The following is a 12,500-nucleotide window of genomic DNA, read 5'->3' as shown; positions in this document are numbered from 1 at the left end:
CGTAGCTGTAGCTTAGCTTTACCGTAGCTGTAGCTTAGCTTTACCGCAGCTGTAGCTTAGCTTTACCGCAGCTTATCTTTTAATATCTGTGATATCAGCAGATTGTAGCTTCAGCAGGAAGAACATGCTAACTCTGAAGCTAATACTGTGGCTAGTGCTAACATCAGTTGTAGCTGAGTTAAAACACTGACATCTTTATCTAAAATTATTACTAACAGCGATGCTAACAGAGATGTTAACAGACATGCTAATAGAAATGCTAACACTGATGCTAACAGAGATGCTAACAGATGCTAACAGAGATGCTAAACCCTCATCTCGTCCTCTCAGGCAGCGGATGCTAAGCCCCGCCCACTTCCTGCAGACGCTGCTGCACATCCTGCAGGTGGTGGTGAGCTACTTCCTGATGCTCGTCTTCATGACCTACAACGCCTACCTCTGCATCGCCGTGGCGGCCGGTGCCGGCATGGGCTACTTCCTGTTCAGCTGGCGGAAGGCCGTGGTCGTCGACATCACCGAGCACTGCCACTAGCTAGCGTTTAGCTAGTTAGCATCCGGTCTGAGGGGTTTGATTTCTGCTGATCACAATCAATGAAACGCTAACGGTTAGCACGCTAGCTGGCCTGGAACTACAAATCCCAGAGCGTTAGCAGCAAATTGAGTTAGCGCAGAAGACGAGGCCCTAAACACTAACGTCTGTAGTTAGCGATTCCTAAATCCAAACACTTGTTGTCGACTTCTTTAGTTGTTTTTTGTGAACTCCTGTTGGTGGGCGAGCCGGCCAATCACAGCTCGGATCATCTCAGACGGTTCTGATTGGCCAAATCCTGTCAAACTGTCTTATTTCCTTTTTAGTGCCATGACGACTAGAAGGTTAGCACTCGCTGCTGCTAGCCAACATGTTAGCATCCGTAGCTCTTCTGTAGTTAGCATAGTTAGCATCTGATCATTATAAACATTATAAAGAATATCAGTTAGTCTTCATTTAGACTGTTTGATTTATTAAAATTATTAAAACTAACATTTTACTTTTAAATAACTAAATAATCTTCAGACAGTTTATATTTTAAGAATGTTCAGAACATCCTCTTCACATTTCTTTTTTGAAGAACTCCCATTGGCCCGCGAGCCAGCCAATCAGAGCTCAGATGTCAGATAAATTTTCTTTGATTTTCAAAATAAAAGCAACTTTTTCACAGTTTAAATAAATAAATAACACACCATGAAGCATTGTGTGGCTTCTTAAATCACAAACATTTCATGAATTAAATTCACTAAAATAACTTTTAAAGCGTTTAGTTTTTGTTTTGTGTTTTTCTCGCCACCGTCGGCCTTAACCCCGACACGCCACGCGCTGCCTTAACGCAGCGGGACGTCCCGGACCAGACTGAGGCCAGAGTTGGTCTGTAGGGGACTGTTTTAGGAGACGGACACGGAGGTCTGGGGACAGAAGATGCTTAAAGTCAAACTTCTTTAAAGGGAAACGTTGTTTTATTTCAGCCTGGACTCTCTGTCTCCGTGTGTGTGTGTGTGTGTGTGTGTCTGATGGAGCAACAGTCTCTGAAACTGGTCCAGTATTAAACCAGAACCAAGTTGTAATGTAAGTAGTCCACAAACCCACCAGACTCCATGTAAATAATCAGTACTTTTATCATCGTAAAACACACTTAGTGCAAAGAGGCCAGAAACTAAATCAAACTACGAAAAGCCGCCTTGGTTCATCTTTCCACTGTTCCAACAATCACCACTCTGGTTTGGTTGAAATAAACCCTTAATTCACCCATTTACATGTGGAGCTATGCTGGCCCTATACACGCTAAAAGTCCTGATTATTTACATGGGGTCTGGTGGAAATATGCTGGCTCTATACACGCTAAAAGTCCTGATTATTTACATGGAGTCTGGTGGAAATATGCTGGCTCTATACACGCTAAAAGTACTGATTATTTACATGGAGTCTGGTGGAGATATGCTGGCTATATACACGCTAAAAGTCCTGATTATTTACATGGAGTCTGGTGGAAATATGCTGGCTCTATACACGCTAAAAGTCCTGATTATTTACATGGAGTCTGGTGGAGATATGCTGGCTCTATACACGCTAAAAGTCCTGATTATTTACATGGAGTCTGGTGGAGATATGCTGGCTATATACACGCTAAAAGTCCTGATTATTTACATGGAGTCTGGTGGAGATATGCTGGCTCTATACACGCTAAGAGTCCTGATTATTTACATGGAGTCTGGTGGAGATATGCTGGCTATATACACGCTAAAAGTCCTGATTATTTACATGGAGTCTGGTGGAGATATGCTTGCTCTATACACGCTAAAAGTCCTGATTATTTACATGGAGTCTGGTGGATTTCTCAGACCCAGAAACATGGCGACATAGAGTCCAGGTTGATTAAAAAAACCCAAAGTTGTCCTTTAATAATCTTCTGTTTCTGGCTGAAATTAACGTCCATAGATGTCATTGATGATTTATTGTAGTTTTTTGTTGATTCACACTGAGAGGTGGGCGGAGCTTAATCACTGGACCAATCAGGTTGCAGGGCCAGATTCCCGTTACTGGATGAGAGATTAGTGTCTCTGTGTGGATCTGTTATTAATGTGTATTAATGTGTATTAATGAAGTCTCTCTCTTCTGATTCTGTGAAGGAAACTGTTAAAATGTTTTAATGTCTCAAATGCTGGAATCATTGAAAAAAACTGAATAAAGTTTATGAACTCGTCGTCTCGTCTGAAATATTTAATATGAGAATAAAACATGTTGGGGGGGGGGGGTTCAAACCTGGGCCGCTGCCAAGGACTCAGCCCACATTATTATTATTTTTGTTATTATTATTATTATAAATTGTTATTATTGTAAATTATTATTATAAATTATAAATTATTATTATTATTAATTATTATTATTATTATTATAACTTATTATTCTAGAATAGAATAGAATAAATCTTTATTGTCCACCAGGGTGGAAATTTGTCTTTGGCTCTCCAGACATACAGGACAGATAAACATCAGGAAAAAACAGAATAAATATGCTTAAATTCATTAAGATAGCAGCTCAGTTTGATGTTGTCCCCTGGTGTGGTTGAGGATGCTGATGGCATTTGGAATAAAGGATTTTTTAGAAACTATTTTTTCCAGAGGCTCTCTGAACGCCTCCCAGACTTCAGCAGCTCAAACTGGCTGGAAACAGGGTGTGACTGTCTGCAGTGATTTTCCTAGCTTTCTTCCTCACTCTGTCAGTGTATATTTGGGTCAGGTGTTTTGGGGGTTTCCCCACTATTTTGCTGGCCATTGACACCATCCTGTTAAGGCTGTTCTTGAGTTTGCAGCTTAAACGGCCAAACCAAGCAAAGAGATGAAAGGTTAAAACACTTGGCCAGTGGGAATGCAAACGGAAAAAAAGATTTTGGGGGAGAGTAGTTCTTAGAACTGCTTAGAAGTGTACTTTTCTTCTAAAAAGTACAAGTACTATCCGGTCAGAAAGCACCTAATGTGTGTGGTGTATACTAGCTCAGTAATCTGAGCACTGACGCCCAGACAGCTCAGTCTTCTGAGGAGACTGAGTCGTTGTGAGCATTTCTTAAAAATATAGTCTGTGTTATCTGAAAAACTCAGATGGTTGTCAAGAACTGTACCTAGGTACTTAAAAGTTCCCACAGTTTCAACTACTAGGCCATTTAATTAAACTGGCTCTGGTGTTACGTCTTGGTTTTTGCAAAAGAGTAACTGGTGTGTCTTTGCCACATTGATCTCTAGCTCGCTGTCATTGCACCACGCTTCAAGGCCTTCATGTGTCCTAGATAGGAGGCCTCACCACGGGGGCAGTAAGAGGCCAGCTAAGGCCATGTCATCAGCATGTTTTATCAATTTAAAGGTGCTATTATTTTGATATTTATTATTTTGATATTTATTATTATAAATTATTATTATTATTATTATTATTATTATTATTATTATAATAATTAGAATTATTATAAATTATAATTATTATTATTGTTATAAATTATTATTATTATTATTATTATAATAATAATTAGAATTATTATAAATTATAATTATTATTATTGTTATAAATTATTATTATTATTATTATTATTATTATTAATATTATTATTATACGGGCGGCACGCTCTACTGGGGGAGCCAGAGACCCCTTTTCACAGTTTTTTTTAGACATTTTTGTTGCCTATTTTTAGTTTTTTTTTCTATTTATTTTATTCAATTTACAAAAAAACAACATTTGTGTCAATTTCTTGGACATTTTTTGAGTCTTTTTCAGATGTTTTTGCGGCCGTTGTTGTCTCTGTAAACACAGCTCTCCTCCGTCTGAGTGCTGAAGCCACCGTTCCTCCCTGGGGGGGGGAGGGGGGTAGCTGAGAGATTTTGGGTTCTTTGTGTCGCCAAACATCTCTCAGACTGGAGGAAACTAAACTCTGTTCAAGTCACATGTCATAATGTACATCTGGTTATTTTCATTTAATTGCCGTTACCATTACCACGTTACCACGTTACCACGTTACCACGTTATCACGTTACCACGTTACCACGTTACCACGTTATCACGTTACCACGTTATCACGTTACCACGTTACCACGTTACCACGTTATCACGTTACCACGTTACCACGTTACCACGTTATCACGTTACCACGTTACCACGTTACCACGTTATCACGTTATCACGTTATCACGTTACCACGTTATCACGTTACCACGTTACCACGTTACCACGTTACCACGTTACCACGTTACCACGTTATCACGTTATCACGTTACCACGTTACCACGTTATCACGTTACCACGTTACCACGTTACCACGTTACCACGTTACCACGTTACCACGTTATCACGTTATCACGTTACCACGTTACCACGTTACCACGTTATCACGTTATCACGTTAACACGTTACCACGTTATCACGTTACCACGTTACCACGTTACCACGTTATCACGTTATCACGTTACCACGTTACCACGTTATCACGTTATCACGTTACCACGTTATCACGTTATCACGCTACTAAACAAACTAAATAAAATATAAAATATAAATGATGAATAATCGGTTATTAATGAATGGACTCCCCACATCAACGGCTGGAAGAATAATTTTAAGCTGTTAGCTTCATCTCTTAAAGACACGAAGAAGGAGGACCAGACCCCCTACTGGACTACACAGAACCCCTACTGGACTATACAGACCCCCTACTGCTACACAGACCCCCTACTGGACTACACAGACCCCCTACTGCTACACAGACCCCCTACTGGACTACACAGACCCCCTACTGCTACACAGACCCCCTACTGGACTACACAGACCCCCCTACTGCTACACAGACCCCCCTACTGGACTACACAGACCCCCCTACTGCTACACAGACCCCCTACTGCTACACAGACCCCCTACTGGACTACACAGACCCCCCTACTGCTACACAGACCCCCTACTGCTACACAGACCCCCTACTGGACTACACAGACCCCCCTACTGCTACACAGACCCCCTACTGCTACACAGACCCCCTACTGGACTACACAGACCCCCCTACTGCTACACAGACCCCCTACTGGACTACACAGACCCCCTACTGCTACACAGACCCCCTACTGGACTACACAGACCCCCTACCACCAGACCCCCCCCATCTTTATTTTAATTATCTCTTATGTTTTGTTGTTTATGTTGTCTCTCTCTAACCTGACCAGCCAGACCCCCATCCAGATGTTGGTCTGGGTCTGGGTCTATATATATATATATATATATATATGTGTCAGTCTGTAGGGGCGGTAATTAGCCAAGCTGCCGGAAGAAAAGCGGAAGAAGAAGAACAACATCCGGGTGACAGGTGGATGTTGTTTTGCTGTGGGTCAAATATTCCTCCTTTAACTCATTTCTCACGTTATTTCCCCGGGACGTGTTGAGTCGGTTTATCCCGGTCCCCCCGCAGTCTGTCCCGCAGGCCGACCCCGCACCGACCCTCCGATGGCCTCCCGGCGGCCGGACAGCTTCGATGGGCTCGGGTTCCGCGGCCGCGACGACCCGCTGTACGGAGCCTCCTACCCGGTCAGGAGCGCCGGAGGCCCCGCGGAGCTGCAGCACCACCACTGGGTCACCAGCCCTCCGGACATCCCGGGCAGCCGCAACCTGCACCACACAGACCGGACACCGCAGCTCGAAGAGCCGCTGGGGGGCCCCGGAGGTCCCGCTGCCGCCTGGGAGGCTCCGCAGCCCGGCGGACCGCCTGCCGGTAGGTCGGTGGGGAGGGACGGAGTCTGAGAAGGGTTAGCTAACAGGCTAGCTGGCTAGCAGGCTAATAGTACCATGCATATCAAGCTAACATGTTAGCAGGCTAACTAGCTAGCAGGCTAATAGTACCATGTATATCAAGCTAACAGGCTAGCAGGCTAACTGGCTAGCAGGCTAATAGTACCATATATATCAAGCTAACAGGCTAACAGTACCATGTATATCAGGGTGACAGGTTGTTAGCTAACAGGCTAATGTTTAAATGTAAAGTGAACAGATTAATGACTACAAGGCTAACGGAAGGTCCTGTAATGAGCTAACTAGCAGGCTAACATGCCAACAAGAAAACACTGAAGGCTAATGAATCAAGTCTGATCGTTAGCTTGCAGGCTAATCCTATAATAGGAACTATATGTAGCAGGATAATTAGCACCATTAGAAGTACATGGAACCTTCCAGCTAACGCTCAGTTAAAAACGAGCTTCTCTTTATGTTATTTTATTGTTATACTATTTCATTTGTTTCTTTAATAATTTTGTTTCAGCTTATTCTATGAATAAACGTTTATATTATTCTCTCCAATAATGAGTGACACACTAAAAGTCCTGATTATTTACATGGAGTCTGGTGGAAATATGCTGGCTCTATACACGCTAAAAGTAGTGATTATTTACATGGAGTCTGGTGGAAATATGCTGGCTCTATACACGCTAAAAGTACTGATTATTTACATGGAGTCTGGTGGAAATATGCTGGCTCTATACACGCTAAAAATCCTGATTATTTACATGGAGTCTGGTGGGTTAGTGACTCTAACTGCTGCTGAACATTAGTCCTGTAGGGTTACATTACAGCTTGGTTCTGGTTTAATAGTGGACCAGTTTCACAGATTGTTGTTCCATCAGACACACTAACATGGAGAGTCCAGGTTCCCAAAATTACCTTTCAAGTATAATAAGTAAATAACTACATGTCTGTATTTCTGTATTTCTGTGACTGTAAGAATGGTTTTGCTGTTGTATGTTGAAACATTATAAGTCTGTTATAATCAGGGACACAGTCTCATATCTATATCCAGACCATAAAAACAATCCGCTAAATTCTGCAGGTTTTCATTCTGAATCACTGCTGAAAACTGTAAAACAATCTGCAGATTCAGTTTGGGCCGTTTATTAATCTGTTATTAATCTGTTATTAACCTGTTATTAATGTTTTTTGTTGTTTCAGAGCAGCTGAATCGATTTGCAGGATTTGGAATCGGACTCGTCAGGTTGGAAATTAAATTCTTCTTATAATAATCATTTAATAAATGTTTTGGTCATGTGATCCGTCCCAAAGCTCAGACTAATGAAGCAGAGGATTTTCAGAATAAAAGTCTGTAAATAACCTGTTTGTGTGTTTGCAGCCTGTTCACTGAGAACGTCCTGGCTCACCCCTGCATCGTCTTCCGCAGACAGTGTCAGGTATCTGCTCACCTTTCTTATCAACAACTATCTCAGCAATAACTCAGCAATATCTCAGCAATATCTCAGCAATATCTCAGCAATATCTCAGCAATATCTCAGCAATAACTCAGCAATATCTCAGCAATATCTCAGCAAAATCTCAGCAATATCTCAGCAATAACTCAGCAATATCTCAGCAATATCTCAGCAATAACTCAGCAATATCTCAGCAGTATCTCAGAAATAACTCAGCAATATCTCAGCAGTATCTCAGCAATATCTCAGCAATATCTCAGCAGTATCTCAGCAGTATCTCAGCAATAACTCAGCAATATCTCAGCAATATCTCAGCAATAACTCAGCAATATCTCAGCAATATCTCAGTAATATCTCAGCAGTAGCTCAGCAATAACTCAGCAATAACTCAGCGGTATCTCAGCGGTATCTCAGCAATATCTCAGCAATATCTCAGCAATATCTCAGCAATATCTCAGCGGTATCTCAGCGGTATCTCAGCAGTAACTCAGCAGGAACTCGTAGGGCTGTGACGGTAACCACATCACCGTAATACCGGCGGTGACGTGCCACTATCGCGGTGATGACATCATATTAGCATATTATTTTATTTTTATTTTTTTTTACTTTTTGCTCGCGGAAGTTACAGGAGAACAGATATGGTGTGATATGAAACATAATGAAAGCAATAATCATTGTGTAGTTCTCCTCATCGACTGTCTTCTATTCCACATTCAAGAGTTGATGGAGAGAGGAAACAAACTGAAGATGCTCGTCACTTCAGCTTTAGACGTGAGGACAGACGGTCCATTGAGCTGAGGGGGACATTCTGTCCTAGCAGTGGGTCCTAACGATGCTTCAGCTGATAGCAGTGGGTCCTAACGATGCTTCAGCTGATAGCAGTGGGTCCTAACGATGCTTCAGCTGATAGCAGTGGGTCCTAACGATGCTTGGGCAGATAGTGAACAAGGCAATGAATGAATGAAGCTGGTTTGACTCATCTTAAGATGGAGATTTGTTGAAGAGTTCACTCCAAGCATTATTTTCTTTAGTAAAACTAAGGAATACAAACACAAATATAATTACTAAACAGCCAAATATTCCTTTCACATTTTCATACACACACATAACTCACACGAGGAAAAAGAATGAGCTGCGCTAACATGAAATTACATCTTAATAACTATTATATTATTGCATACATATTCACATAAGTGTTAATTATGATATCTGCATACACTTACGGACGTATTGCTCCAAGTATCCGACATGTATAGAACAGCCATACAGCAGTATTTCACCATTAAAACTCATCCACTAGTTAACAACAGTAATGTCACAAAATGCACTACCCATTTCTCGCCACTAGGCGACGCACTCGCACCAGCAGTGATGCACAGCAGCCTGTAGCCTGTAAGTTGCAGAAGGAGCAAATTGCTCCTGATAAACATTTGGGACAGAATGCACCCAGTATAATATCTAATAGTGATATAATAGCCAGGAGAGGAGGAGAGAACAGGAGGGATTCCAGGACTTGCACATATTTCGTTATCTTCACGGGGGACAGAACGTCTGAGCTATGACCAGCTGATGACACCATGACAGAAGGAGGGACCTGGAGAGAATGAAGAGAGAGGGCAGAGAGTAGGACAGGACATGACTGCCTGCTGGCGTTAGGACGAGGATGAACATGTCTTAAAGGGGTCTGGTCCTTATGCATGGGTGTAGAGCTGCAACCATGAATCGGTTAGTTCTAGAGAGGCACCGATTACATCTTTCTAGGCCGATTCTGATTTCTGATTTTCTTTGAGTTAGACCAGCTGATACCGATTTTAGCCGATTCTGATTTCATGTTTTCTAACCACTTTACAGCTCACACATATTTATTTTCTATCTTTTCTTTAATAGAACATGTGTTGAACAGATAATGGATCACTATAAAATAGAACTATATAAATTACTCCTGGTGGGGGACATTCACACACATCTAAAGAGCAATGTTAGAACCATTTCCTTCTTTTCACATCAATATCAATTAAAGAAATGTGATTTAGGTTTTTGGTGTCGTCCCTCCACGCCCTACTTTCTCCTTGCAGGTGTTGCATATTGTAAACTTGTTATCTTCTGCACACACGCTGAAGAATTCCCAAACAGCTGACACGTTGATGGTTAATTCACCAGGTTCCTACATGTGGAGAATAGCACCGACACACGGAGGAGAAGTTGAGAGAAAGGAGAAAGAGAGCGTGCTATGGCGTCCGTGCTATGGCGTCCGTGATGTGGCGTCCTGATGTGGCGTCCGTGCCGTGGCGTGCATGCCGTGGCGTCCGTGCCGTGGCGTGGCGTGCCGTGGCATCCGTGCCGTGGCGTGCGTGCCGTGGCGTCCGCGCCGTGGCGTCCGTGTGTGCGTCCTTGAGAACTGTAACTGGTATAACTTATGTTGTCAGTTAATTGGAGCGTTGACCAGCATGAAATCACCATATGTCAGACTGACCTGCTGGTCGCCGGTCATGGCCGAGCACGTGAAAACCGGCCAATTCTGGTCACCGGCCGCTCTATCGGTGCATCTCTAATTAGTTGTCAACTATTAAATTAATCGCCAACTATTTTGATAATCAATTAATCGTTTGAGTCATTTTTTTATTAAAAAAAATCAGATTTCTCTGATTCCAGCTTGTTAATGTGAAGATCTTCTAGTTTCTTCTCTCCTCTGGGACAGTTAACTGAAGATCTTCTAGTATCTTCTCTCCTCTGACAGTTAACTGAAGATCTTCTAGTATCTTCTCTCCTCTGACAGTTAACTGAAGATCTTCTAGTATCTTCTCTCCTCTGACAGTTAACTGAAGATCTTCTAGTCTCTTCTCTCCTCTGACAGTTAACTGAAGATCTTCTAGTATCTTCTCTCCTCTGACAGTTAACTGAAGATCTTGAGGACGTCCTCTTAGTTTTTGGGAAACTCTGATCCACATGTTTCACCATGTTTTGACATTTTTATAAATCAAACCACTAATCGATTAATCGAGAAATAATCAACAGATTAATCGACTATGAAAATAATCGTTAGTTGCAGCTCTACATGGGGACGTGTTTGTCATGATGCATAAGTTATATTCTGTTTGCGATATCATTTACTAACGCTGTTAAATGTAACTGAGCCAATCCTGAGTAGTATGTTCTGGTCTGCCAGTCAACGGACACCGAGGTATCTGGAGAAGAGACCACGTGGAGTCAGAGGACGCTGGCCTTTAGAGCCTGACCACAATCGGCCATATTTATTCTTTATTTCTCGACCAGAACTGTGGACGTGGACACATTAACGTGAACGCTGCAGTGTAGGCGCCATACCGAAACTGAAAACACTAGACAGGTTGTTGTTCTCATCAGTCACAGAAACACTCTGATTGGCTGTCTGTCTGTCTGCAGGTGAACTTCCACGGCAGCTGTTACCACCTGACTCCATTCAGCGCCGTCGCCGTCATGTACGCCATCTCCAAGGCTCAGGTACACACTTCACATACAAATACATAAATATATTTCATCTTTCCCACATTGGCCCTTTTAAATGATGTTAAACTCTTGTTGTTCTGAGATATCTGAGTGTTATAAATAAAGTTAATTGAAGTGTGTGTGTGTGTGTGTGTGTCTCTCTGTGTGTGTGTGTGTGTGTGTGTGTGTGTGTGTGTGTGTGTGTGTGTCTCTCTGTGTGTGTGTGTGTGTGTGTGTGTGTGTGTGTGTGTTCAGGGGGTGAAGTCTCAGTGGAAGGGGATGGGCAGCACCTTCATCGTCCACGGCATCACGCTCGGAGCTGAGGGGGTCATCAGCGAGTTCACGCCGTTACCACGGTAACCACACACTGTAGTATCACTGTAGTATCACTGTAGTATTACTGGACTATCACTGTAGTATCACTGTAGTATTACTGGACTATCACTGTAGTATCACTGTAGTATCACTGTAGTATCACTGTAGTATCACTGGACTATCACTGTAGTATGACTGTAGTATGACTGTAGTATGACTGTAGGAGTTAAAGGACAGTTCTGGTGCTAAACTAACTTAGAGGTTAGTACCAGATGACTAAACTAACTTAGAGGTTAGTACCAGATGTCCAGAACTGTCCTTTAAGATGAGAAGCTTTTATTGTCATTTTATTCCAATACATCCTGACAAACATCTGTATAAATGTGTGTGTGTGTGTGTGTGTGTGTGTGTGTGTGTGTGTGTGTGTGTGTGTGTGTGTGTGTGTGTGTGTTCAGGGAGCTTCCTCACAGGTGGACCTTCAAACAGCTGGCAGGACATTTGCTGCTCAAAGGGTCGGTCACTTCTACACATTTCATCTTCTATGAAGGAAACAAACTGTAGTTTACTGGAGGTAACTAACTGTGTGTGTGTGTGTCTGTCTGTCTCTATGTGTGTGTGTGTGTGTGTCTGTCTGTCTGTCTCTATGTGTGTGTGTGTGTGTGTGTGTCTGTCTGTCTGTCTGTCTCTATGTGTGTGTGTGTGTGTGTGTGTGTGTGTGTGTGTGTGTGTGTGTCTGCAGGTTAACAGCTGTGGTGGCTCTTCCTTTTTACTGTGCCAGCCTCATTGAGACCGTCCAGGTAAATATTACTGATTAATAATTACTTTTATCAACATTCATCAACATGTCTTAATACTTGAGATTTTAAAGTGTGTGTGTCTGTGTGTATGTATATATATATATATATATATGTATGTGTGTGTGTGTATATATATATATATATATATATATATATATATATATATATATAAAT

At 42.1% G+C, this 12,500-nt stretch overlaps 2 protein-coding genes across 3 annotated transcripts in view; both read left to right on the top strand.

Moving 5' to 3' along the window:
• Positions 1 to 942, top strand: part of LOC116065621 (high affinity copper uptake protein 1-like) — a 1,683-nt gene extending 741 nt beyond the window's left edge. For both annotated transcript variants that reach the window (XM_035991525.1, XM_031321156.2), the window contains one exon: positions 331 to 942. In XM_035991525.1, coding sequence (XP_035847418.1) covers positions 331 to 532 — 202 coding nt within the window. In that variant the 3' untranslated portion in view covers positions 533 to 942. The remainder of the gene's footprint in view (positions 1 to 330) is intronic.
• Positions 943 to 5,824: 4,882 nt separating this feature from the next.
• slc25a46 (solute carrier family 25 member 46) overlaps positions 5,825 to 12,500 on the top strand; it is an 8,595-nt gene continuing 1,919 nt past the window's right edge. The window contains exons 1-7 of the mRNA XM_031321155.2: positions 5,825 to 6,269; positions 7,496 to 7,538; positions 7,674 to 7,731; positions 11,152 to 11,229; positions 11,470 to 11,570; positions 11,985 to 12,041; positions 12,269 to 12,326. Coding sequence (XP_031177015.1) covers positions 6,005 to 6,269; positions 7,496 to 7,538; positions 7,674 to 7,731; positions 11,152 to 11,229; positions 11,470 to 11,570; positions 11,985 to 12,041; positions 12,269 to 12,326 — 660 coding nt within the window. The 5' untranslated portion in view covers positions 5,825 to 6,004. The remainder of the gene's footprint in view (positions 6,270 to 7,495; positions 7,539 to 7,673; positions 7,732 to 11,151; positions 11,230 to 11,469; positions 11,571 to 11,984; positions 12,042 to 12,268; positions 12,327 to 12,500) is intronic.

The sequence above is a fragment of the Sander lucioperca genome, chromosome 14 (assembly GCF_008315115.2).
Source record: "Sander lucioperca isolate FBNREF2018 chromosome 14, SLUC_FBN_1.2, whole genome shotgun sequence".
NCBI classification, from domain to species: domain Eukaryota; kingdom Metazoa; phylum Chordata; class Actinopteri; order Perciformes; family Percidae; genus Sander; species Sander lucioperca.
The sequence above is the reverse complement of the archived record's forward strand: the minus strand, read 5'-3'. Positions and strand labels throughout refer to the sequence as shown.